This window comes from Canis lupus, chromosome 10 (genome assembly GCF_003254725.2).
Source record: "Canis lupus dingo isolate Sandy chromosome 10, ASM325472v2, whole genome shotgun sequence".
Lineage (NCBI taxonomy): Eukaryota > Metazoa > Chordata > Mammalia > Carnivora > Canidae > Canis > Canis lupus.
Genome location: NC_064252.1, coordinates 6,123,732 through 6,151,186, shown reverse-complemented (window position 1 = coordinate 6,151,186; position 27,455 = coordinate 6,123,732). Strand labels below are relative to the sequence as shown.

General features: G+C 52.3%; 1 protein-coding gene across 4 annotated transcripts in view; it reads left to right on the top strand.

Moving 5' to 3' along the window:
• The window catches only part of PPM1H (protein phosphatase, Mg2+/Mn2+ dependent 1H), a 253,471-nt gene that overhangs the window by 183,386 nt on the left and 42,630 nt on the right, over positions 1-27,455 (top strand). For all 4 annotated transcript variants that reach the window (XM_025476754.3, XM_025476757.3, XM_025476756.3 and 1 more), the window contains exons 6-8: positions 1,575-1,693; positions 24,150-24,213; positions 26,970-27,077. In XM_025476754.3, coding sequence (XP_025332539.3) covers positions 1,575-1,693; positions 24,150-24,213; positions 26,970-27,077 — 291 coding nt within the window. The remainder of the gene's footprint in view (positions 1-1,574; positions 1,694-24,149; positions 24,214-26,969; positions 27,078-27,455) is intronic.

Sequence of the window (27,455 nt, the reverse complement as noted above, 5' to 3'; positions counted from 1 at the left end):
GTTCATTTAATTATTGAAAGTGTGAGATAAAGAGACAATTAATCTCAGATAGATTAAGAAACTGAGGCTCCAGAAGCTTCATCACCAACTAAAATCATACAGCTTATCAATGCAGAACATGGATTCAAACCCAAGTCCACATCACCAAAGCCCATACCACTGACCTGCCCTAGTATTAGTTTTCTTCCCTCCCTCCCCCCCTCCCTCCCTCCTTCCTTCCTTCCTTCCTTCTCCGTAAAACTCAGTGTTTAAGTGTCCTTGATATTCATCAGCATCCCAACCCTCATCCCTCACAGAGGTTTCAGAGCCCCTCAAAGATGTTCTAGAATTCCTGCCAGACCTGGAAACTTTGGGGGCTACAGCAGACAGTAAAGATGCTTCCTCTTCTCAGTATTGTCCTGCCATGTCTCCAGACCTGCTCAGAATTCCATTATCTGGCCCAGTCTAGCCACCCTGGTGACAATTCAGCTTGCTTCCTTTGATTCCTAACACACTTACTTGGGATGACCAGTGTCCAACTAAGCCTCCAAACCACCATGAGAATCGCAGATCTGCCAGGGTCAGGTCCGGGAAAGAGGCTGGGGGAGATGCCTATTTCCAGTAGATGGAGGACATGGCCATCTGTCCTGTGGCAGGGATCCCTTGCTTTCCTACGGGGCCGGGTCATGATTTGCTCTGACCACTCTTCCTTTCCAAAAAAAAAAAAAAAAAAGAGGAGAGAGGGAGGGCGGAAGAGAAAGGATCCATTCCACCACGCTGCTAATAAGCAGGCGCACAGCTTGGTGGGGAAGCTTCAATGCAAGTTTGCTTATGGTGTGTGGCCCTGGAGCAGGGAAGTTCAGGCTTGAGCATTTCATCTCTTGGATAGCTGGATTCGAATTTCGAACGTGACAATGAGACTGTTTGTTGTTTCAAAGCAATTCCCTAAGTGGCTGTTTGCTCAAGACTTTTGTAGTGTGAACAGAGATTTGGGGGAGGGGAAGAAGCCATCTGCTCTGGAATCGTCTTCCAATTACATGATCAAATTACTGCAGAGCAAAATGGAGGGAGTCCAACAGAAAATTCCCGTCTGGTGTATCAGCCCCAACCTGCTCTCCTGGGCCATTGTGTCCATGTAGAGATTCCTAGGTGGGTTCCAAAGGCGAGGCCGTGGTCGCCGAGAGTGGGAGTGGGAGGACAGCAGACAGAGCCACGGAGGAGAGTCAGGGTGAGCTTTCTTGCTGCAACAACGTACCATTCAGGAAAATGAAATGATCTTGGGTTTGAATTAAAAAGTGAATTTTTGGAGAAACTGTTTCTTGTCCTTTTGGTGTCAGTGATCCCTATCTCTGATTGCAATTAATTTATCCTATGAAAATGAAATTGGTACATCCCTTTATAAGTGCAGTTGGTGATTATTTGCTAATACTCCACTTGTAGACTGGCCCATCTATTTATTTCCCTTCAAGTAGGAGAACAGTTTTCTTGTTTTTGAAATATGGACTCTCTTGATTTGCAAAACATTATTCGAGTCTTATTTTTCCTTCTAAAGATGTGTGTGTGGTTTTTTCCCCCCCCCTTTCTTTTGCTATTAGGCATTCATGCAGCCTCACTTGCTGGGAAATGAGTTCACACATTTGGAGTTTCCAAGGAGAGTACAGAGAAAGGAACTTGGAAAGAAGATGCTCTACAGGGACTTTAATATGACAGGCTGGTAAGAACGTGCCTCCCTCTGCCTCGGCACTGCCACAGTGTGTCTGAGGGGAGCGTCACCACCCCCAAAAAGCCATTTACTCAGTTTGGATCAAATAGTGCAGCCGGAGACCTTGGGTTGGTGGTGTAGGAACAGGGGCTCTGGCCATTTCTGCTGTGTTTGCCGGGCGCCAATTCTCAAATCACGGTGTGGGTTTGCTTCTGTGCTTCTCTGAGGTCCTCTCTGGGGACACTGGACCCCGCGAAGTTGACATAATTCCTCACTTCGTATGAGCAAGCATTTTTGAGGCTTTTAAAACACTTTAGTTTTTAGGTCAGGGGACTCGAAGGAATGGGCTAACAGTTTATTGAGCCAGACTGGAATGGATTTGAATCCTAACTCCAATCTTTCTAAATAGGCAGAGTTGGGTAAACTACATAACCCCTAGGAGCCTAATTTTCCATGAATAAAGTGGAAAAAATCCTCCTTGAGGGGTCATTGTAAGGGCTAGAGGTAATGAACCATCTTCAGTATTTTTCCACGTTTACATGGAGCTAAGCATCTTGGCCAGGGGTGGTCTTACTCCCGCAACACACCTATGTAAGCACCAAGATCGTTTCTGTAGTGCATCAGTGGCTGACATTGACTAAGACCTCATCTGTTTCTCCTATATGAAAAGTAGGTACGATATAAAGTACATATCCGTCATAGGATTGACGTAAGGACAAGATGAGAAGTGTCTGGCGCAGAGAAGTGTCAGTAAAGATTTGCTGTTAGCCCGGAGGTACTGACCATTGAGCCTCCTGTCAGCCTGGAGGAAAGAAGGACGGGCCAGTAGACTCTTTCCTTGACATACATATCTCCAGCATGGGCAAAGGAGGAGTGGATTCCAGTATCTCTTCTTCATTGATCAAAATAGCTGTAACAGATGGTCTCAGCCCAAATTCTCATGGTAGTGACTTCTAGGCTGGGAATCTACTCCTAAATTCTTAAGGGAGCTTAAGGGAACAGTTGAGCTACCCAGGGAAGATGAGGGGCTGGTCTAGGGCACTTCCAGTTGTCCTTTACCATCCGAAAGAGAAGATTTTACCCACTCTCCACGCTTCTTCTAGTGCAGGGTCGGCAAACCATAGCCCCAAAGCCAAATTCCACCCACAGCCCCTTTCTGTAAGTAATTTTTTTGGTACAGCTGCATTCATTTATATACGTTTGATCTTGGCTACCGTCACTGTACACCAAGGTGGTTGGGTTAGTTGGAACTGAGACTGTATGACCCACAAAGCCTTTAAAATATTCATCCCCGTTTTAAAACAGGACTGGATTTGGCAGGAGGGGTTCACCCCCTTTCGGCTCTGAGGTTCTGGAGTTTTGGTGCCCTAGAATCATTACCCTTACCCGACTGGGTTTTCTTTGTAAGTTCATTTTTATTGAATCGGCAGTATCAGCACTCTTTACGGAGAAGGTTAAGGTGAGGGCTACCAGGGTTTGGAAAAGCGTGGTGGGGTTTAGTCTAGGTTTTGCAGAGTTTAGGATGTTGGAAGGAAAGGCGTCCCATGTCAGGAATCCCAGGGCTTGCAAACACATAAAAAGAGTGGACTTGAGAGACAATGAGGAATGGGGCCAAAAAGAAAGAGAGCGTCTATGGGAAATCAGACTGAGTTGGTATCAAGGGAACGTAATTGAGGATAAGGGAAGCCAGGCAGAGAAGTACATTTACTGTGGGAGGCTCTGGGTTGTGCTGGAGTGTTTCTGAGGAGAATGAATGATGAAAGCAATTCTGGGGAGGCAGTCCTAAGGAGTTTGAAGGAGAACGAAGAGAGAAAGCAGATTCAGGTACCCAGGAGAAAACCAGCAGAGAAATACGTACGTGAAGGGCCCGGGGTGGCTCAGTCGGTTAAGTGTCCAACTCTTGATCTCAGCTAAGTGTCTGACTCTTGATCTCGGCTCAGGTCATGATCTCAGGGTCCTGGAATCCAGCTCCCCGCTCAGCCGGGAGTCTGCTTCTCTCCCTCCGCCCCTCCCCGCTCTCTCTCGCTCTCATGGGATCATGACCTGAAGGCGTGATGAAGGCAGACGCTTAACTGACTGAGCAACCCAGGTGCCCCTAAATAAATCAATATAGAAAAGAAAAGAAAAGAAAAAAGGAAAACGTATGTGATGTCTCAGGGGCCAGATAGAGGGATGGAAGCAGAAAACAGAGGAGGGAAATGAACAAGAAACTAGATGATTTAGCCCAGGACTGAATGTGAGCGGGGTTAAGTCCTTAATTAATCCAGTTACCTGTTCAAATAGGTCCCTTCGGCTGGTCTGTAATCCCCGGGGAGGCGGGGGACAGTGCCTGGGCCGAGATTACTCCCTGGCAGAAAGGAGGGAAAAGGTGGGAGTGACTGCAGGTGAGGGGGGCGGGGCCGGGAAGGGTGGGAACAAGGAGCTTGCTGGCCTCTGAGATGGGTAAGCGTGAGGCACGGCTGTTGTGTGTTCTCTCTGTGCCAGAAGGCAAATTACATCTATGCAGTCAGAACACACTGGGTAAACAAATGGCTAAAGATTACCCCCATTTTATGATTTTTAAAATGTAGATAAGTTTGAGGACTAGATTACATCCAACTCTGTGCGTACACAGTCTCTTGCTCGCTCTTACACACACACACACACACACACACACACAGTGTTAGCATGATCCTAAGAAAATAAGCCTTTCCATAAATAAGCTGTGTGTAATGCATGGAACTCCACAGAAGGCCCCAAATAATTTAGGAGCCAGGACTGAGAACGGCTTCAGTCAGACGCGGTTTGCTGATTTGTCTCCGCACGGTTCCCTGCGTGGCTGTTGGCTCCAGCTGCGACGTGGCGCAGACGTCTCTGTGTCTCTCCGTGTATTTTCTATCTGTTCTTTTGTCTTGAAATTGACACTTAGGGAAAAGGAGGGATCTCCAGATCTTCCTGGAATGCATGGGGACGTGTAGAACCAAGCTAGACCTCTGCTTATGGAAACTCCCTCCCTCAACTCTAATGGATTCCTTTTTTTTAACCTCTCATGAGGAACCTCAGATCTAGCAGTTATCTTTGAGGACTTCAGACAAACACACCGTGCGATCATGCTTTGCTGCCTTTCCGAATTGTCTCTAGAAAGAGGAGAGCTGGCAAATCAATTCTGTAGAAAGGGACATGAATGAAGGTCTCATGAAGGCAGAGAAGGTGGCTCGTCTCCCACAAACGCCTTACATGACCACCAGGTTGTTGGGATTGGTTGAAGGTGGTCTGGTGAGTATTTGGGATGTGGCACGCCTGAGGACATGGGTCCTTGCCATGTCCCTTTATGTCTCTGGGCTTCAGCGTGAGCCTTGGCCCACATCCTTGTTTTTTGGAAGCCCTCCTGCAAATCAAGGGTTCGCCTAATTCGAAGCCCTATAATCCGTGTAGTAAATACCTAGTTGTGATGGAAAGGCTCTTCTCCCCCACGCAGCCCCGCTCCTCAGGGCAGCAGTGGGCCCACCTGATGCTTAGGCTGATGAGAGCCATCGGGGATTCCTCAGAGTGACTGGTCCTGGGAGCCAGGTGTGTGTCACAGACGAGAAGACCGGGGCAGCGAGGCCCCGTTTCAGTGCCCCGTAAGGTGGGAGAAGCTGGGATGTGAACCCACTGTTGGCCGGTGACTGTGCCGGGCCGCCCGATGCCGGAGGGCTCCTCTTCTCTGCGCCCGTTTTGCAGCGGAGCACGCTGAGCTCCAGGGAGTTGGCTCAGCTCTGCGGGCAGGGGGCCAGCCCGAGGCCTAGGTCACAGGGCTCCGAGCCCCGAGAGCTCTTCCTGCACATTCGGCAGCCCTGTTTCCTTCCAGGGTAAGGCGAGACGGAATCACCCAGCTTTGAGCGGGGACATAAAGCGAAGCAGCACCCCCCCCCCCACCCCCCCCCCCCACCCCGGTCTGTGTCTGCTGACAGTCCTTTAAGCGAGGGGGGTGATGAGCGAAGCCTCAGGAGCTGCTGAGGCCCTGACCTCTGGTTCCTGCCGGAGGCTCCAGCTGCCCCTACGAGCCTGCGCGGCCTTCGGGGTGTCCAGGTGGCTGGGAGCCCCGGGAGCCAGGGCCGCCTGCTGTCGCCGGAGGAGCGTCTGCAGCGGGGGCAGCGCCAGCCGGGGCCCGGTGTCCTCACCAGCCAGGAGCCCGCCGCCTCCTGATGGGCCCGGGGGGCCCAGGGTTGTGGCCGCCAGGCCCCTCACGAGGCTGCCGGCGTCTCCCCTTCACCGCCTCGCGGCCTTGTCAGGGCCCCAGCGCCGGGGGGGTGGGGGGCCTGAGCTGCTGTCGCTGGAGTCCCTGCCCGGGTGCCAGGCCTGTGTTGGCTGCCGGAGCGCCAGGCCCGTGTCCCGACCCGCGGCCCCCGAGCCACCTCGGGCCTCAGTTGGCCGCGAGCACCTCTGTCGCCGGGTGGAAACCACAGCCCCCCACAGCTGCCTTGGTGGCACCAAGTCCTGCTGCCGGGCCTGCTGGCGACTTCGCCTTCTCACGTGGGATCAGCGTTGGTCGTGCGCTAGGTCCAGGCACGTGGGGGGGGGGGGGGGAAGCAGGAGAACATTTGTGGAGGGGGGGCTGCAGCCACAGCCCTGGCGTCCGGCCACGTCCTCCAGCAGCTGTTCCTGGCCTGATGGGATTTGTACAGAGCCGGGGCCAGAGAGGAAGAGAAGTCCATCGTGTGAATGCGAGATTGCTTCCAGATGGTTCTGGTTATGAGTAAAGTACACCAGAATTCTTTCCTTAAGCAAAGCCTCTCTAACGTTTATGATGGTCTCATTTCAGAGAACAGCCTGGACCTGTAACCCGAGACGGCCTGGCTTAGTTAGTACAGAGTTTACAGCTTTGAGAGCGAGGCTCCCCGGGTGCTGGCCCTTGCTCTGCCAAGACCCTGGAGCCTTGGGCAAACCCTGGGCGCCTCGTTCTCTCATTTGCAAAATGCTTCCTTTGCCCCTCGCCGCGCCAGCCTCTGTGTCTGGTGGCGGTTGGGTTTTGCTCTGCTCTTCAGAGCTTCTGGAAGAGACCAATTCCATTAGAAAGCTTCCAGTGATGGTAACCTTTCATTTTGATCTTTCGCAGCCCTTAACTCTTTAGGACTCTAACTTGATGACACATCAGGGCAGTTTTCCCCTCCTGTATTTCCTTTAAAACTATGAGCAAATCAGAGATTTTTCCACTGGGAGCAGAGCGAGGTCAGCCACCATTTTCTCCTTTTCAGTACTCGCTATTTTTTGCTAAGGCCAAGGAAATACCGTTTCTGGTCTGAGTGCTCTCCAGCCCAGTAGCCACCAGCCACATGTGGCCATTTAAATTTATATTACTGGAAATTAAATAAAATTTTTAAAAAAATTCTTTCCCCAGGTCGCACTCGCTGCATCCCAATTGCTTGGTAGCCGACCGGGGCTCGTGGCCGCTGACCTGGACAGTGCAGACAGCACGGCCGGCATCACAGTTCCACGGACGGCCCTGCTCTCCAGGCGGTGGGAGGGGCGGGTCGAGTTGAGGGCAGGGGAGGACATGCAGGAAGCTGTCTGTAACTGAGCATCCCAATGGCAAGGGCTTCAAAAAAACAAAAAGGCCGCCGAGCACAGACAGGGCGAGTAAGCGGAATGGCACAGTCACATCTGGTGGCCTCTGGCCCCACTCCTAGCCTCGGAGTTGGCTTCACCCTTCAGAGGCATCAGTCACCGTATTCAGGGACAGCTCATGGCCAGTGGTCGCTCCGTGGCAAGCCTGCTGGCGAGCCTGAAGGAAGACCCGCTTCCTTTGCCCCCTGCTCAGTGGCCTGCCTCCCTCACCCCGGGCCTGCCATTGGCACTTCTGTTCCTCTTGCTTTTCCTTCTACGTCTTGCGGGGAGCATTTCAGACCCTGAGGATCCGATTTAAAAAGCAGCTTCACTTCCAGCCCTTTCTTTCCTTGCTGTTTGGGGGTGAACCTTATTCTCCATATGCATCCTGGAAGCCGACGTAGGGATGAGAGCCACAGCCCCACAGCACCGGGCTTCTTACCAGTAATCCAAACATTTCCTGGAAGGAAACTCACTGGAGGCAGCCCCAAGCATGGTCTGGAGCTCCTGGGTCGAGCTTTACAAATATTGTAGATGGGGCTTCTATCTTATTCTTTGCTGTTCTTTTCAGGGCCCTCCAACAGCACATTCAGGCAAGCTGACAGGGAAGTGGAGAAGCAGATTGAGAAATGCCACAGAATGCTTTATGAAGCCAACTGCAGAGCCGCGCCCGCATATGATATAAATTGATTTATTGAATCAAGCACAGAAGCCCTGTTAGAGAAACCCCAGACTCCATCCTCCGAGGACCACCTATTAAAGCAGCCCCGACTGACGCTCCTCATTAGCTTTTCCACTGATCCCCAGGCAGTTTTTAAAGGGACACTGTCCCTCTTTTGGGCCTGAATTTATACCTTGGCCATGCCTGTGGGTCTAATTAGCTCAGCATTATTAATCTTACTCAGAGAGCCTGCGTTTTCTACAACAGCCCGGCTCTTGAGTTTTAAAGAGTAATTGGAGATTTCAAACCCTGTCCTTTTCTCTCTTTTTGTTTTTAATTACTTTTAACCCAATCTTTGGAAACCTACCTGCAGGTGTCTCTTGACTAGCAAGCATTGTTGGAGCACCAAAGGATTTCTCAGTCCCGTCTTGGTGCAGATCCAGACATGACTATTGGGCCACAGACCTCACGGGGAGGCTTTTTAAACACACCCAAGAAATAGCACGTTTTAATTTTATAATTACTTCACAAGAAAGCGGGCCTTTCCCTAGTTAAACCTGGTATTAATTTCCTCCCAGCAACTTGTGTTTTCTAACTTAATGATCATGGGCCACCTTGGCAGCAGCCTGATTGCTGAAAGCAATCTGGAGATCTGACTTTGCAGAGAAAGGAGGGGCTTGGATGTCATTTTAGAGAGTTTTAACCCTACCAGTTGTCCAGGATGGGCATCGGCCGGGGCAGGGAACTGGCACCCGAAAAAGTCCTCATGTTCTAAGCTCCAGCGGAACCTGGAGCTGGAGTCGGAGTGGGTCACCCTCACATGGGGAAAGACCATTTCGGGGGCTCCCAGAGCCAAGATGATGAGTGGTTATTTGCGATGTGCATGTTCTGCATCTTTTCAGGATTTGCAGCTCTAGCTGCAGGAGCAGCAGGGAAGAAAGCCTGCCCTGCTATGTGCAGCACATCTCCTGACAGTGATAAATGACTGCTTGCCCCCCTCCTCCCTCCCCGCCACTCAGCCCACGAGGCCAGAGGAGGCTATGAGGTATTTACCAATGGTGGGAAGCCAAGACAGACGGGCATTGTCAGGCCACAGGGAGGAGAAAGAAAAGAGATGCCCAAGCTGGCTCCCTCCCTGTTGACCGTCCACGCACACACTCCTCTCTCTGCTCTAATGATAGGGGAAAATGTATCCTTCCCAAAGTGGCCGGCTGCTTCCAAGCCTTTCTTTCCCCTGAGGCCCTTGGCAGAGTCACAGCATTTGTCATCTACCCCTAAGTAGAGTGTACCTCCTTCCCTTCCCCAGTGACCACTGTCTGGGGCTATACGGTGCACGTGTGGTGGTGACTTAGCTCTCAGTCATCTGGGGAAGTTTTACGATGCCGAGTGCTTGCATAAATCCTTGTTACCATAGCCAGTGTCCTTTTAACCAAGGACCCCCAGAGCGGACAGGCACGTATCTTTGTACTTGGCAAACCTTCATTGTATACCTGCTGCACATTAGACACTGAGCTGTAGTTAAGAACAGGGATGTGGAGCCGGCCTTCCTGCCTGGGTCAGTCCCCAGGAATGGCTTGGGCAAATCACGTCACTTCGTTTGGTTTTCCCACGTGTAAGTGGGATTAATGACGGCACCTAATAGCAGGAGGTCACGAGTTAGTATGGCCATGTGCCCGCCACAAAGTCTGGCAATGAGCACTCTATGTGCCTAATAATATAATCACCAGATACAACGGAGAGTGAGGTGGTCTGTGAGGTCTGACCCTTGCCTCAAGAGGTTTATGACCTAATAGGTGTTGGGTTGCTTGTTTTTCAATAGGAGGCTGGGAACCCCAAAGTAAAAGGAAGGCAGTTTAGAGAAACAAGAGATGGAAGGAAGGTCAAGGTGTGCTGGCTACTTGCCTGGCAGGTCTGCCCCACGGCGGCTGTGCCAGGTGAGCTGTGGGCCAGGGGCAGAGACCCCCTCATGACAATCGAGAAACCTCTCTGCCCATGAGTGCTAAGGGGTGGGGTGTTTTCTGTTTCTTTTGTAGGTCATTTTGTTTGTTTTTAGTGTGTGTGTGGGGAGGGGGGTTGGTCTATGTATTGGCTCCACATCTGTTATTGAGTCCTGAGTGCTGTACCTTCTAAGGTGTCCTGTAGCCCTTCTGAGCCACACCCAAGGTCCTGGGGTACCAAAGCCCTCGGTAGCCAAAGCACGCCCTCACGGAGGAGGGCCCTTACCAGAAAGGACTCCGTTCACTTCATAGGGATGACCAGCTGGCCCAGGGACTGGCTTTCCGGACATTTATTGAGCAATGCCATTTTACCTATAAACCTGTTCTTAAATTCTCAAGATGGAGGGAAGTAGATGTGTTGGAGTTTGTGCGTAAGACAGAACATAGAGCTTATTTATAAGGGGGTTTGAAAAAATGGCCTCGTGGCCATGTTAGAGGGAGTGGTGGCTTTTAAGAGAGGGAGTTGGCCCTGGAAGGAAACTTCACGGGGAAGGCTGTGTTTGAACCAAAAGTCTGAAATATGAGAGGAGTTAGTTTTTGTTTTTAAGATTTTATTTATTTACTCATGAGAGACACAGAGATAATGGCAGGGACACAGAGGGAGAAGCAGGCCCCCTGAAGCAAGAGCCCAACGTGGGACTGGATCCCGGAACCCTGGGATCACGACCTGAGCCGCCACCCAGGCGCCCCTTAAAACTCCTATGAGAGGAGTTTTAAGAAAGTTGAGGGCCAAAGGGAAGGACCTTCTGAAGAGAAGGCATAGCACAAGAGGAAGCCCAGAGGTATGAAAATAAGGTGTGTTTGGGAATGTGGAAGCCAGAGGTAATACTCAAAATAGTTTCAGAGGTCAGCAGGGGGGGATAGGCTCCATAGGCTCCTGGAAGCCCCCTGCTGGACCAGCTCTTAACTCTTTAACACCACAGGGATTCCAGGGGAGGGTCCTGAGCACCAGACAAGGGCACCTGGGGGCTTTGGACAGTCATTATTTGCCAACCAGTATCGAAGTATTTCAGCATTTTATTTTTTTATATATTTTTTAAAAGCCATAGCATTATTAAAGAGCCATAGCATTATTATTTTTTTAAAGGACATTTTTTTTAAAGATTTTATTTATTTATTCATGAGAGACACACAGAGAGAGAGAGGCAGAGATACAGGCAGAGGGAGAAGTAGGCTCCATGCAGGGAGCCAGATGTGGGACTCGATCTGGGACTCCAGGATCAAGCCCTCGGCTGAAGGCAGGCACTAAACCACTGCGCCACCCAGGGATCCCTATTTCAGTGTTTTAAACCTCTGTATGTGCGTATGTTGGTGGCATCTGCTGGACACTGTCGGTGTCATGCAGAGGCAACAGAAGTGACATGCGGAGGCAAGCGAGAGGGTGTGGGGCAGCGGTGGGTAGGGAAGTGACCCCACGATCCAGGTAAGTGGATTTAAGTCAACTCAGGGGAGCTCTGATGCAGTGCTAAGGGTGGCAAGAATTAACATCTCCTTTTCCCAGAGCTCTGCACCTCTGTAGAGTAGGAGAATGACACACAGCAGGGCAGAAATATGGAGCGGACAGTATATTTAGAAGGACATATGGTCCGATCCTCAGCCTATTTATAAGATCTTGTTTTTAAGGAAATTCCAGAGAAGTGAGTGCTACAACACCCCACCCAATTTCCAGGTACTTAGCCACCCTGCCAAGGAAGCATTTTCCTGTGTCCAACGTACGTTCCTCCAGGGATAAAATTTCACCCTCGCCAGAGCTTGATAAGGTCTCTTCTTTTCCCTGCCACCCCTTCCCCGCCCAGGGGGTTTCAGAGCAGGAATGCTGGGAGTCCATTTGCCTTTTGCTCTTCACCTTACTGTTCTGGTAAAAGCAATGATAAGACTCTACCAAGCCTAGGACCAGATTCCACTAGGATCAAATCAGCTTCGTGGGTCACCCAGGTTAAATCGATGCAACACACCGTGCGAGGGAACTTAGGGACAGCACATGGGGCTTCATCTCTGTGGCGTGAGATGGATGTTGTAACCATTCCTCTTTCAGTAACGTGGGCGTTGTGTTGGGTCCTGGAGGCGGAAAGCAGATGAAAACAGCCCCCACTCTGAGGGTGCTTACCTACCGTCTAGTATAGGAGGAGGCCCCACCGGAAGTGACAGGCGAATATTTACACACAGTGAAGCTTTTGCATCTGGAGCGATTATTAAAAGCATTCCAGTATCCCTGAGGTCCTGGGATCTTTTTTTTTTTTTTTTTAAAAAAAAGCTCTCAGGCCATGATGATACATCCTTGAACGCTGGCTTTGGGCAGCCTTAGATACTCTTACCATGGCTGTGAGCAACCGCCTGCAGAGGTGATTGGTTAAGGAACAGCGGGCAGCCGGGGCTCTCTAGCAGGTTTGTGACTTCTGGCCCCTGGTTTTCCTCCTGCTGTTGCTTGGGAACGTCTTTGTCCCCTGTGTGGGCCCAGGGCCGTGCGCAGGAGGGGTCATGGACTAGACTAGCAGGGGAAGATGGGAGATGATCTCAAGCCCACTGGTGGCTGCAGTGGGTCAGAGTTGAGGGGAGCATCTCTTCTCCTTTCTGATGCTTGTGCCCAGAACCCGGATAGTCCAGGCCCCAGGCAGGCGGACAAGTACATGGAGTAGTTAGGAGACCATGCTTCCTGGGGATCTCACTTGCTAGTTTCTTATTCCTGTTCATCGTGAATGAACGATACTCCCTCCCTGGATTTGCCTCATCCTCTTGGACGGGCTTGGACCACCCTGTGAAAAACGGGGCCTCTCAGCGTGAAGACTTAGAGCCTGCAGTTTATTACCAACAGAACAATTTGGAAGCTAAACCTCAGGTTAGACTTAATTCTACACTGATCTTGAACATCCACCATATTGTCAGGAGAAGAAAAAGCCTACAAAGGTGGTGTGTTTAAACTTCTGTGTGACCTACCACTTTAAAAACCTGGAGGGTCAGGGGGGTAGACTTTTTTTAAAAATGTGTATGATTTACCCTTAATGATGAGGATTCGTAATTAAGCAATGCTGCTGGAAATCATGACATTTTATGGCATCCGCTGTATATTCCTAGCTCCTCAAGGATGGCAGAGAACCGTGGCGGAGAGCACGGTGCACTTTGGGGCAGACCTGGAAGTGAGCTTGACCTCTGTTTCCTAGTCATGTGACCTCCATTTTCTTCTTTGGGTTGATGTTAACATCTGTCTTACAAGCTTGTTTTCAGGGTTACATAAGGATTACATAAAAGTGCTTAGACTAATCCCCAAAAGAAAGCGAGCGTACAGTGATGGGGGTATTAGAACTTCCGTGAGTGTTAGGGCTGAGGTGGCAGCAGAGGACTTGACAGCTGTTGCCTTTACCATCCCTCATCTGAAACAATGGGGCCACCTTGACTTAGGAGCCAAGAGTGTGCTGTTCTTTCCGTCGTTGAGGATCAGCAGCCATTGCCCAGGCTTGTGCTTCTTACCCTGAGGCTCAAGTCATGTGAGGGTCAGCAGAAGATTCCAGAAGACTGAGGGTTTGTTTCAACTAGAGATTTTGGAGGTAGGGGAGGATGTTTCTCTGTGTTGAAATAGATGTCTCATATATGATTATTAGGCAAAATTCTTGTGGCTTTTTGGGATAAAACAGAAGACGTGAAAAAGCACTGATGCCTACTATGAGATACTTGAGCCCCCAGGTTATGTTACCAGTTCAAATACACTCGAATGGAAATACTGAAATGATATTAGCATAGGGTCGAGTCCCCGGTGCATGAGTGGTTTCCCCACGAGGACACCGCAGGACTTAGTGCTCCCGTGTACAAATATCCGTTTGTCCAAAGAGAGAAATGTTTGTGAGCTGGAGGAACTGACCTCTGCAGTAAAACCCTCTTTGCAGGGAACAATCTATCTGCCATTGTCTCTCCACGATTCGTGGATATGGGATCAGTTTTGGTTATTTCTTGATTTGTATATATTGACTTGGTTTCATACAATACAAAGGCCAATGTCAAAGAAATTCATGTTTGTCTCAGAATAAATGGTCCCCAAGAAAGCAGAAATCATTCCACCATGCGTGTGCTCATAAAATAAGGATCTGTGATTCATAACCTTTGGGAAATCTAAATGCTATTGATTAGAGTACAAAGCTTTCCTAGCCAAGTGCTAATGCAACCAAGTGGATACCGAATCAGAAATAATTTCTAAATCTGAAATTTCCCTAAAAGTCATCCAGAATGTTTTATCCTGAAATATTATCGGTTCTGTTTTATGTACACGGATGACCAATTTCATCTCCAAAAGACTGAGTCACAGCATCTTCTCCGTGAATCCTGTTCCACTCCTAACCTTGGGCCCGTGAGCTAAGAGACAACCCTGACTGTATCTGTGTTATTTAACTCCACATTCTCAGTGCTTGTGCTAGTGCCTGGCACTTAGCAGGTGCTCAGGAAACATTCCCGAATGATTCCAGTAGAGCTTACTGCTCTCATCTGGCCAAAGCCTGAGCTGCCGATTTGGTGCTACTAAGAGCAGGTTCTCTTCCTTCACGCAAATTTTCACCTCTGGGTAAGGACCCATTAGTGTGGCTGTGAAAGCAATTTAGTATGTGGAGATAAGCATTTTAAACAAATTAAGTAGCGTAAGGAGAAAAGGAAATCTTCGTGTGTATCACCCGGTAAGGATAAGTATTGTTTCCAAAATGTGTTTGTGTGTATCCTAGGCTAACAAGGTCTGCCTCCGGGGAGTCCCCTCCAGGGAGCAGAAGTGGGGACCAGAGACCTAGATGCTTCTGCCCACCATCCTCCATCCAAACCTGCTCGAAGCCTATAGACTTTGCCCCGAGCAAGCAGGCTAGTGTAAGGAGAGCAAGCTCTGAAGCCTTGTGCTACCCACCACAGACTTGGTGTTAGGAGGAGGAGTCCTTCAGCCAAATTCGAGGAACGGTTACTGCTTGCAGATTCTGGGCAGGATCTGGTGCAGGCACGCTGGTGATGCGGAGGGGAGAGGTAGGCCTTTCCCCTCGGGGTGTGGGTCTCTTAATCAGAGGATTACGTCAAGGGCAACTGCAAAGGCAGGAAGCAGAGTTTGGGCCCCATTATGGAGAAGGTTTTCTGGAGCCATGGCCAAAAGGGTCCCACTTTCATCTGTTTCTCTCGTCAGAGACAGCCGGACGTACACAAGCTAGGCAGCATTGCACCTCCACATTAGTGGCGCCAAATATCCAGGACGCTTTTACAATTCTGGCTTATTATTTAAGACCGAATCCAGACTGTTGTACTATGTTAGCATGAGAACGTCAACCCGTATGTAGTATATAGCTCAGGGCCTTGCAGGCCTCAAATAACTTCAATGATGCTCCAAGGACCAAAAGGAGAAAACAAGGTAGCATTTGTTTGTAGAGCCTTGGCCGCACAGGGAACTTTCCCAGGAACCAGTTGATGACCATTCCTAGCACAGGATCCAGGGACTCAAGGCATGACCCCATCCCCCAAAACGTAGGTTCACAAATCACGGAAGCCTGCTATGTGCTGGCAAGCCTGTGGCAGAGATGTTAAAGGATCCTCCTCAACCCTGCAACTGCCGGGTAGATGCGGGTGGTTTCTCAGCCTCTTCCAGTTCACCCTGCGCCCCAACGGCCACCTCTCATCCTTATTCCAGATTTCATTAGGCTTGCCTCAGATTCCTCCTCCCTGACAGTTTGGTGACATTTTTCCAGCATATTAAGATTTGATCCAAAGACAAATTTAAGAAACTAATGGGGGATTTCTTAACTAGGAGTCTTTGAAACCAGGAGGGAAAAAAAAAGGCCCCCTTGGAGGAAGATCTTAAAAAATAAGAGTAAGATGTAATAAAATATAAAATATTCTTGTGTTGCTTTCACGGAGACATGCAGATATTCACACAGTGAAGGCGGAGTGGGCTGCCCGTCGCAGGGCAGGAGCAGGAAGCGGCCTCCATTTACTGCTCTGTGGCTTTGGGTTTTGATTCCTTTGAAAATACAGATGGCTGGCAGGACAAAAGGAAGCATGAGGTGACTGCCAACTCTGTTGCTTTTTCCAGGAAGGTCTGGGCAGGGTGGGTGTGGAGAGAGGCCGGTCCGGGGAGAGCCTCTGTGGATTCCATGAATTGCTGAGTTGGGGTCGTGCCAAGCCCTTAAAAGCCATGAGTGGCATTTGGGCTCCAGGCATGTGTCTGCTCCTGACCAGCCAGGCCCAGGTGGTGGTTCATCCCGGCCTCCGGGGAGTCGAGCTTTTGTTGACATATGGCTGTAGGAAGCAGATGTGGGGACCAGAGACCTAGACGCTTCTGCCCACCATCCTCCATCCAAACCTGCTCAGGCCCTGTGCAGCGTGTCCGTGTCTGTCCAAGACTTGGTGTTCGCTATGAGCAAAAGGAGACTTCTTGTGCCTTTTACTTTGCTCCCAGAAGGGGCATTTCGGCTTGTCGCTCTGGGGGAGAAATGCTCCCTTTGTGCCTGTTTGAGGCCAACCTCAAAGCATCCCCTGTCGATTACGGGCTCTGAGGTTTCTGAGTCTCTGATCCTTCACCTTAGAGCAGAACAATGGACTTCTCTGAATACAGGTGCACAGACGCTGGCTTTTGTGCTTTGATATCCTCCGTAGCAGTAGGAAAAGCATGAATTGGGGCGGCCTGGGTGCTCAGCAAGAAGCGGTTTTCCTGCGGGGGTGTGCTCACCAGCTACTGCTCTGCGTCATAGTGAAGAAAGACCGAGACTGCCAAGGCCTTCACGGCCACAGTTGAGATAAAAAGCCTCTTATCCTTCACAAAGGACTTCTCAGCCGTATTTGCATTAATCTTTGCAGCCTTTCCTGCAGAATCCAGCTGAAGAAGCACATTTGGCGAGGTTGAGGGACTTTGCCAAGGTCACACAGCTAGTTCACTCGAGGACCGAGATGGGACTTCAAAACCTCTGACCCCAGGCCTGGTGTTCTTTCATATATCCCAGTAGAGGGAAGGGAGGATCTAGGAAGAGAGCCCCCCGGGGGAGGGACAGGCATCCCAGGCCATGGGGAGAGGTTAGCGAGTGGAAGAATGTGACCCACTGGTGTGTGTCACTGGGCTCCTACAAGCGGACTGTTGGGATTAGGCCGTCCCAGAGGGGGCACATTGTTCTTAAATGACTTTGAAGTGTCGCTAAGGGAATCAAGACTTAGGGAAATGAGTGGTATTTCTGTCCCTCAGTCTAATGAAAGGTCTTGATTTGGAAGAGAAAGAAGATCATGGGAAGTGATCTTGGTGGATGATGCCAAAGTGTGAACTTTGGGGTTCCTGGCCTTGTGGGTTAAGACATCCAAGTGGGGGCTCTAGCTTGGGAATGGAGCAATCTGGCAAAGACACAAAAGGATTTTCTCAATGGGAGACTTGCCTTAGCAAGTTAATATGGAAGACATGTGTCGAGGTAACACTATATACCCTGGAGAAACACGTAACAGCACAGCACCTGCCGTTCCGGAGGTGGAACTTAGGAATTGTCAGGAGAAAGTAATAGGCAAGAGGATCATAAATGCCATTTTTTATAGCTTTGTGACTCTGTACTACTATATATCGGTAGTAAAGGTGGACCTAAAATTCTAAAGTAAAGAAGTAAACACAAGTTCAGGGTATCACCGACAGGACTTGGCCCTGAATCTCAGCCATAAAAAAAGCTTACCAATTAAGGCAAAATGAATGGGGAAGCCAAGACTTTGTTATGTCTTTAGCTAGTATCTGCTTCACGTCCACGATGTGCCTGCACAGTCGTAGACAGGAGGATTTGGCCACGAATAAGGGGAAAGTGCCTGCCTTTGTTGGACTAATGTGCTGGGGCCAGGGGTCAGGGGACAAGAAACAAGTAAACACAAATCATATAAATAGGTAGTTTCAGACTGTGCTGTGCAAGCCCAGGGAGAGCTGAAGCGCGGTGGCCAGGAGCAGTCCAAGAAGGCTGAGCGGGCCCAGGAGCCAGGGGGGAGGCCCAGGGGAGGGCAGCCCCAGGCAGAGGGCCCACCGAGGCCCTGTAAAGAGACGGCAAGGAAACTACTAGCTTCGGGGAGCCTAGTGGAGGGCTCCTGCGTGGCTCCATGCCTTCAGCTTGGCTCACGATCCCAGCGTCCTGGGATCAAGTCCCACATCGGGTTCCCTGCTCAGCAGGGAGTCGGCTTCCCCCTCTACTCGTCCCCTCTGCTTGTGCTTTCTCGTGCTCACTCTCTCTCAAATCAATAATTTTTTTTAAATCTCTTTTAAAAATTCTTTAAAAAAAAAAAAGTGGAAGGATAAAAGATGTCAGAGCAGCGTGCAAAGATCAGATCTCACAGGGCCTTATTGTTGGGGTCTATTTTCTATGGAAAGCCAATGGGGAATCTTAAGGTGAAGGGTGAGGATTGTGAATTAAGAGAGACATGGTGGTGGGAGATGGGCTAGCAGGCCGCCGCTCGGCCAGCCTGCAAACACAAGCAAACCTTTGTCTGGGAACAATGACAAAACTGACACTGAGACGAGAGGTGTTGTCCCAGAGGAGCCCTCGGAGGGACATAGGCGGGGCCGGCTGGGGCCTCGGGAGCGCTGGTGTCCCCAGCAGGTGTCTAGCAGTCGCAAGGGCCGCACGCAGCCAGCCAGGCGGGGGGCGCACCTGCCCTGGGTGAGGTGGGTGAGCAGCGGCAGCAGGAGATCCAGAAAGGAGATCCAGAAAGCAGTCGGGGGAAATCAGAAAGCCCTTTGCTTTTGTTTTTTGGTTTTTTGTTTGCTTGTTTTTTAATTTATTTTTTATTGGTGTTCAATTTGCCAACATATAGCATAACACCCAGTGCTCATCCCATCAAGTGCCCCCCTCAGTGCCCGGCACCCAGTCTTTGTTTTGTAAATCTGCGTAGGACAAGAAACCACAAGGAGGGATAGTGCCCCTGCCTGGGCGGCCTTCCTCGGTTTGCCCGCACCCTCAGATGCTTGCCGGCCCCGTTGCACCTTGGCACCTCCTTCATACCCGGGATGCCGCGGGTGGCAGGATGAAAATCCCTGTCCCCCCAGGACCTACGCGGGCCGGGGGTGCAGGGGAGCAACAGAGGAGACACACGGAAGGAAGGAAGGAAGGAAGGAAGGAAGGAAGGAAGGAAGGAAGGAAGGAAGGAGCGAGCTTCCCGAGTTAGGGCAGGCAGGGAGCAGCGAAGGGGAGTAGGAAATGTCGGGGAGGCCCCCGATGTTAAAGTGCTTTCAGTGCTTGGCTTTTATTTAGAGGAGGCTGGGGAAACCGATGGGGGGTTAGAGTAAGGTAATGACGCTCCCTGACATTTTAAAATAATTACTCTGGTTGCTCTGAGAATACAGATAAAGGACAAAACTGAGCAGGTTCCAGCACCTTTCCTGCTGTCCCCCTGGTCCCAGCACCATCCACTGTCACCTAGGTAGATGCAATGGAGGAGGTGGTGGCAGCCAAGGCAGGGGACCTGATGGCATCTGGTGGGATGTCAGCCAACCAAACACTCAACTCCTGTGGTTTCTGTCCCCTTAGAGGGTCAAGCAGGGGAGGAGGTCTGGGCTGCCAGCAAGAGGTGTATTGGGAAGAGCTGTCCCAAGCGGAGGCTGCCTGGGGCATCTGTGCGGCCTGGATGACTTAGGGCTGCAGGACCCATGGGGACAGTGGCCAGAGGGCCCAGGGGGGTGGGGGAGCTCCAAGGAGAGGCTGTCCTTGCAGCAGAGCCCGTGTGACCAGGGGCCCGGGGAGCCACAGGACGGTCATCAGGAAGTAGGTTGGGAGTTACCAGGCCTGGATTCCAGAAGCATCCCCCACACAAATCAAATTACTGAGGATAACGTTGGGGAGAAGAGGGGGAAGCCGGCTGCGAACCCAGGCCGCGGCCATCAGGGGGGTTGGGAGAGCACCGTGCCGGTGGGGAGTCGAGCCAGGGGGTAGGGTGGCCCTGGGGGCAGCAAGCCTCCAGGAAGGGCAAGGGACGCCCCTCGGCCTTGGGAGTTGGGGGGCTTGGAACACGCCAGCGGCTGCAGGGGTGTCAGGATTCCCGGGGCTGTTCCCCCAGGTAGAAGCAGCTGGTGTCCCCAGGCACCCAGGACGGTGACTGCCAGCACCGTCCACCCGGGGCAGCCGCTGGGGACCCGCGTGACGGGTGTCGGCCCAGGAAGGGCACCCGCACTGCCGTGCAGCCCCGGGAACCAGCCGAGCCTCGCTCCTCGGCTTTGCAAAATCAGTGTCGCGGTGGAAAACCCTTACTTTCCAAAAACCTGTTTGATGGAAACAACTCCGCTTAATGAAACTGGCCTCTGCTTGGGGAAAGCCCTTGAATCCAGCTCTCTTTAAGCCTCGATTTTTTTTTTACCCCCCCCCCCATCCTTCCATCAGTTGGCCTCATAAATATTCATTAAGGATTGACCCCAAATTAGAGTAATTCTGAAAAATCTTTCGTAAGCCTTTCAGTTTCACTTTCTTGTTACAAGTAATTCTCTGAATATGCTCTCTGCATATGCACCGTGACGGTGTCGTGAAGACTAGGGAGGAATTGAGTTTTTGGAGTTTTTCAATTCAGTCAGGGTTTGTGAGCTCATGAGACCTGGTAGGAAGGCCTTGGTATTGTCTATAGTCATGCTCCCCAGTGCCCCCCCGCCCCGGGGGGCTCAGGCTTCGAACTGCCGTCCTTCCCTTGCGGCCCCGCGGCTGAGGAGGGCGGTGAGGCCCACAGCCTGACACGGGCTGTGATGCGGGATCAACAGCAGGCAGGCCTGCAAGTGGGTAGGAGCAGGGGAGGCAGGGCGCTGGGGGGCTCTGGCTGTGACCCTGGGTCCCGGGATCGAGTCCCACGTCGGGCTTCCTGCATGGAGCCTGCTTCTCCCTCTTCCTGTGTCTCTGCCTCTCTCTCTCTGTGTGTGTGTGTCTCCCGTAAATAAATAAATCAAAATCTTAAAAAAAAAAAAAAAAAGAGGGCAGCCCCAGTGGCTCAGTGGTTTAGCACCTGCCTTCGGCCTAGGGTGTGATCCTGGGGTCCCAGGATCGAGTCCCACGTCGGGCTCCCTGCATGGAGCCTGCTTCTGCCTCGGCCTCTCTCTCTGTGTCTCTCATGAATAAATAAATAAATCTTGAAAAGAAAAAAAAGAAAAGAAAAGAAAAGGAAAGAAAAACGGGAGGCCCCCGAGCTGCAAACCCATGCATGAGAGGCCCGCTGTCCTGGGGCGGGACCCTGTCGCACTCTGCAGCCTCCTGCACCCGCAGGCCCGAGGACGCCCACCGGTGCCTCCCTGCTCCCCATGCCGTCCCCTTTTGTTCTTTTGCTACCCCCCCCCCCAGAAAATTCCCTTCTGTCCTTTGCCAAAGACACCTGTTCTTCCTCCGGTGCCTGCTTTTCTCCCCGACAGGCAGGCAGACACGGTCTCATTTCAGATTTTCCAACCAGAGCGAGAAGCACCAGAGCCGAGCCCTGACGTCCCGATGCTTCGGTGTGTTGCTTCAGGCCGCTCAGGTGTGTGTGATCCCGGGAGAGTGACCTGCCCTCTCTGAGCCTCAGTCTCCTCCGGTCAGGTGGGCCACCCGAGCGCCACTTTCCGACTCAGCAGCCCGCCCCACGTGCGGCCCATAAGTCAGCACTGTGGTGGTGCTTTGTGGGATTTTTTTTTTTAACATACTTTTTTTTTAAGATTTATTTATTTATTATTCATAGAGAGAGGGGGGGTGCGGACAGAGACAAAGGAGGAGGGAAAAGCAGGCTCCATGCAGGGAGCCCAACATGGGACTCGATCCCGGGTCTCCAGGATCACACCCTGGGCCCAAGGCAGGTGCTAAACCGCTGAGCCACCCAGGGATCCCCGTTTTTGTGGTTTTTTAAAAAAATTTTTTATTGGAGTTCGATTTGCCAACATATAGCTTAACACCCAGTGCCCGTCACCCATCACCCCACACCCCGCCCACTATGCCATAGTGCTTTGAGGGAATTTATCCGGACTTGAGTCAAGCTACCAGTTCAAAGTCTTGAGGGCCTCATTCTGTCTCCGTGACGCCGGACCCCACGCGTGGCAGGAAGCCCCCGGCCTCTCCGTGATGCCTGGGCCCGGACGCCCAGGGGCCGAGGCGGGGCTCGCGCTTGCTCAGGGCCGTCCACCTTGCCGCCTGCCGGCACCGCCCGCGGGAGGCCGCTTCCCTGACCGAAGGCCAGCGACGGCAGGAGCAGAATAAGCCTTTTTCCAGAGTCGCCGTTGTTAGTTTTCCTATTTTTGTTGTTTTCAAAGATGAAAAACTAGCAACTAAAGTACGAGAGCCTGCGCTGGGCCCGTAGGTGACCAGGCCAAGGTGAGCGGGCATCTCTGAGAGCTGTGGAGAGCGGCTTGGCGGGGCCGGGGCTCTGTGCCCCGAGCCTCCGGGGACCTGCGGGGAGCTCGCGGGCTGCCCTCTCGGCCCGTCCCGGCCGAGCCCCGAGTAACTTCAGTCACCGATGCTGCAGCTTCTGCCTGCAGCCTCCCGTTTAATCCCCGACTCCTGTGGGGTCTTCAGAGCCCAGTCCCTCTCCGGCCGTGTCTCCCGTCCCCGCTTCTCGGAGTCTGGCCGTCCCCAAGCCCTGCTCCTGCCCACTGCTCTCGGGCCGTGTCCCCCCATCCATTGAGCCCCATAGTCGGTCACCTTGAGGGCTAAGCTAGTTGCCCGATTGATTTTGATTGTTACACAGAGAGGCAGAGACCCAGGCAGAGGGAGAAGCAGGCTCCATGCAGGGAGCCCGACGGGGGACTCGATCCCGGGTCCACAGGATCAGGCCCTGGGCCACCCAGGCTGCCCCAGGACAGTTCTTTTTCTGCGACTGGGATTCCTGGAGCACCTCGGGGCGCACGTGAGGGCGGTGCCAGCAGCTGGGCAAGCTCTCGGCGCGTGCCGGGCCCGAGCCACAGACCCCTGAGCTGGGCACGTTCACCAGGCCGCGCGGGTACGCCTCGGGTCTCCTCTCTGACAAATGAGGATCCTGAGGCCCAGGCAGGTTCACCCGGCCGCCCGAGGCCGAACACGGGCCCAGGCACATCCTGTGCCAAATCTTCACCAATCCCCTCGGGAGGGAACAGTTGACCTAAATAATTTCCCAGAAACTAAAGCTGGCCCTGCGTTAGCTTTCGGGTTGAACTCTCTTTGAACCGGGGCGCGTTCTTTCGTATACCAAGAGCTTCCGTCAACTTGATGGCAGGTTCACTTCCAAGGTACCTCCGTGTATCGCCGGGATTGGAAGCTCGTTACACAAATTAGTTTTCTCCATGTGCTCAGTGGACGTTATTTTAGAGAAGCACCTCGTTTCGAGCACCCCACCTAGTAGAAGCTACCCCAGGTTCTACTTGGTGCCCCTAATACTCCTTGGAGGTGGTTCTGGCCCCATCCTGCAGAGAGGGGAGCTCTGTGTCAAGGTTTGGGTATCTATGGAGCATTAGTGATCGGCATGACTACGTGAGCGCTTGCTAAGTGCCAGGCTCCGTGCCAAGTGCTTTACATCCTATGTGGCTCTCCTCATTTTACAGATGGGGAAACTGAGACCAGACAAGGTGGAGCTGCTTGCCCAGGGGTGGTACACTTAGACATCCAGTGCCCTGTTCCTTTGCTGCTTGCTTTTTAACTTCTCACGAGCAGAACTGCTGGACGTGGATTTCATTTCCTCCCTGGGGTTAGCCCGGGCTTAGCCGGGCCAGCCTCTGCTGTGGGTAGTGGCACCTGGGCAGCCACGTCCAGGATCAGCCACCGAAGCATAAACCGGCTTTTCCTCCCATGTATGTCGAAGGACCACTGAATAGCTGTTGCGAAACAAAGAACTTTCTGCCAACCTTGAATATCACAGCGAGGTCAAACAGGCTCCAAGTGCTCCTTCTCCAGCCATCGCAGCACAAGGCTGCTTGGGGGTAACAACCCCCGAAGGGCAGGCCTGGCTCGCGGAGCCCTTTCACGCCCCATCCGTCTTGGCCTTGGATCAATGGCAAGACCCTTGTCAGTGCTGCCGGGGCACTTCCTGGGGCGCAGGACAACACCCCACCGTCCCCCTTCCTGCTCCTTATGATCAGACCGCCTTATTCTGTCCCTCTGCGAGCAAGCACTGGGTTGACGGTTCCTGGCTTGTCGTTTTGCGTACACCCACGCGATTCCGAAGGAAGAGCACCTCGGGGAACAGAGGGTGGCAGCGCACTGCGTGACGGAGCGTCGGGGACCGTGGAGCACTCAGCCGCCGGTGTCAGGGCAGCGGGGCGCTAAGTGAGAGCAAACCTTTTTCTTTTTGTTTTTTTAAAATGTTGTCTATCCCCCTACAGGGCATACAAAACCATCGAGGATGATGACTTGAAGTTTCCCCTCATATACGGAGAAGGCAAGAAGGTAGGCTTGGCCCCCCCCTCCCCAGGACCGAGGGCACAAGGCCCCCCTCCCACAGCCTCGACAGCTGGAAGAATGAATATCACCTTCCTTCCTCCTGCCTCGACCAAGGGGCTGGGGGGGTGGGGGAGGCAATTGCTGAGCCCCAGGGTTGCAGGTGGGGTTTGTGCAAATGACATGCCACGTCCCGGAGTCCAGAGCTGAGCGTGACCGCAGGCCCGGGCATCACGCCCCCATGTTGGCCACGACAAGCCACGAGGCTACTATTAGCATCAGCCAGTGGCCGAGGCTCCGAGGCTGCGAGGTGACCTGCACGCACGCGTATGAGCGAGCACACGGGCCGCGGTTTGGGCTCAGTAGCTGTGATTGCCGTGCAAGGGGCCGGTAGGGAATGAAACCTGAGCTTCCGAGTAGGGATCATTTTTCAAAGGACCTTTGCCCGGTTCGTGGAAACCTCCCCATCCCGCCAGGAAGGGACGCTGTCCCAACTGTCGGTGTCCGGGATGATGTGGCAACGCACACCCTCAGCCCAGCGACCTGGGCCTGCCGCTCTAGCCCCTGTGGGGCCGAGATCTCAGGACCACCCAGTGAGTCCCAGTAAGCCCAGAGCCACCTCCTGTGATCTTTGTACCCCTAGCACCTGCCCGCCGGTACCTGGCCCACACGGGCCCCCAGTAAATGCGGAAGTATTACTCGGACTTTTCGGCGGTGTCTAGTGTGCTTCCCCCGTGCCCGAGGGAGAGGGACTGATGGCCCTTAGAGGATGATCAGAGTAGGCCTGAAGGGCGCCAGGCCTTGCCCAGTGCAGCCCATGTCCGTGTCACGGGCACATCACGTTCCTCCGGCATTTCAGATGACTAGGGCTTGATGGGTCCGTGACGGGCAGCTGGCGACTTGTGTCACCGGACCTGAGGGCCTAGTTAAAAGCCACCGTGGCTCCAAGCTGTTCCAGGCTTGCTCCATGGTACAGCAGCACAGGATCCCCCGTCGGGGGATCCGGGATTTCTCGAGAAATGTTTACAGCCGCCACACTGTCGGTTCTGTCTCGATCCGTTCCAGGGGTGTTCTCTCTCCTGTCTGCACACACCTACCCAGAAGTTTCCTAAGACTTCCACAGCCGTTAACTTCTCATTCTATTCCTGCCAATGCTCTTCAGGATTTGTGTGGGTAACACCTACATACTTTGTAAACAAGTTCAGTAACTAGCAGAAACATCAGATTTCTTTGGACTAGAACGCCCACCTGTGCTTTTCCAGCCAGAGAAGCTGCCACTGCAGTGGGGAGAGCAGAAGGGCCGCAGGGGAGTCAGAGTTTTTGCGTCTAGAGTTGAACACTTGCTCGCTCGTAGGAGCCACCGCCGCTCCCCAGCACAGCCCCCAGCTGCGGCCCGCCTGACCAGGGGTCACCAGGCTTCACGTCACCTGCCTGCCTCTCACCCCCTTTGACACTTGCCTTTAAAAAAAAAAAAAATCTTTCAATGGTTTCATTTCTGCACACCTGCCTGTCTTCTCCAAAACGATCCAAACGAGCTCCAAAATCCATAGCCTTTTTTGGGAAAACAGGATAACGTTTTGGGTTGTAATGTTTTTTAGCATTTGTAAGTTACTCTTATGACCCAAAGAATAGAGTGAGGCTTCAGGCCCGGGTCTTGGCACCGTGACACTACCCTGGATACTTTGCTGACGATCTGGGGTGGGTGGGCCATTGGGCTCCATTCCACCCAGAAGGACTTCCACGCCACCCCTCTGAGCTTACCTGTCTCAGTGCCACCCATCCTTTTGCACAAACGTATGGTGGCACCACCTCCAGGAAACTTTCTCAGCAGAGTTTTTACCTCCTCTGATCTCCTCTAGCCCATGGCTGTTGTGCCTTTCAGCACTCGGCCACATGTTACATATCATCGGTGAGACGTGCACCCCTTATCTCCCCTCACAAGTTCCTTTATATCAGGGACAAGTCCTGGGGCGTTTGCCCCCACAGCATGTTTCTGCGCACAGTAGGCGCTCAGGGAATGTTTGGGTGAGTCAGATCGCAGTGGATATTTAGGAGATAGTTAGGCTGACTGGTTAGGCATCAGTATAATAGTACAATTTCCTTGATTTCCTTAAAGCATCAGGAAAACTAAACTGTTTAGAGAAAGCACAGGCGGTGAGGTCTCTGTGTAGTTATAACAAAGTGACATTTTGTTCCTTTCCCCCCAGAGGGAAGTTGTGGGGATGTTAGCAGGCCGGGCTGCAGAGCTGTAAAGGGTATCTTTTCTGTGGCCATGAAGTATATACTCCGTGAGCTCCGGGAGGGTGGGAGCTGCCCCTCCCTTTTTTACATCTTTTACTAGAGCCTCTCAGGGATGAGCTGATGTGGGGTGGGTGGATCACAGACGGACAGACGGATGGGTGATGGGTGTGTTGGATTTGATTTGAACCGATTGCAGTAGCTATAGACACGATACATGTGTTGGATTTGGTTTCCTGGTTACCCTTCCTTCTGGTCTCTACAAAAGAAAGCGGAGAAGAGACAGCAGCAAGCCGTTGAACTTAGGGTAATTGGTAGAAAACCCACTCCCTTAAGTACTTAAGTGATCTCGGTGAGCCCTTCCTTGGAAGCAGCTGCCCACGTGAGTTAGTAGCAAGGGGCACGGAGAGGCACAGAAGGAATTGGAAAATAAACGCTTCCTCTTAGCCTGTGGCAGCCACGTTTTGACGGGAAGGCTTCCTCTGTATGTGTGAGTGTTTCTGATGGCCCTCTGCTTATGCTCCTAGGCCCGGGTGATGGCAACTATTGGAGTGACCAGGGGACTTGGGGACCATGACCTGAAGGTGCACGACTCCAACATCTACATAAAACCATTCCTGTCTTCAGCTCCAGAGGTACCACGTGAGGTTTTTGTTTCTGTTTTGTGCAATGATATATTTTCTGCATTGTTCCTTCTGTGACTCGTGCCCCATAACCCGGCAGTAGCCAACTTGGGTCACATGTACGTCTACGGGGTTTCTTTCTCCCACTGTGTTCATTCTCACATTGACTCTCCTGGTTCCTACTGTCCCCACTCCCTCCCCAGATAGGTGCAGAGGCCCCTGGCGCTTCCCCGCCGCCGCCCAGGCCATCCCACATCATGTCATCAGGCAGGTGTTCCCAAACAGGTACTGACTCCTGTTGGCTCAGAAACCACAGCCCGTGGCTATGAGAACAACGCCCAGACTCCTTCAGCTGGCATTTAAGGCTTGTTAGAATTTGGTCGGACTTTC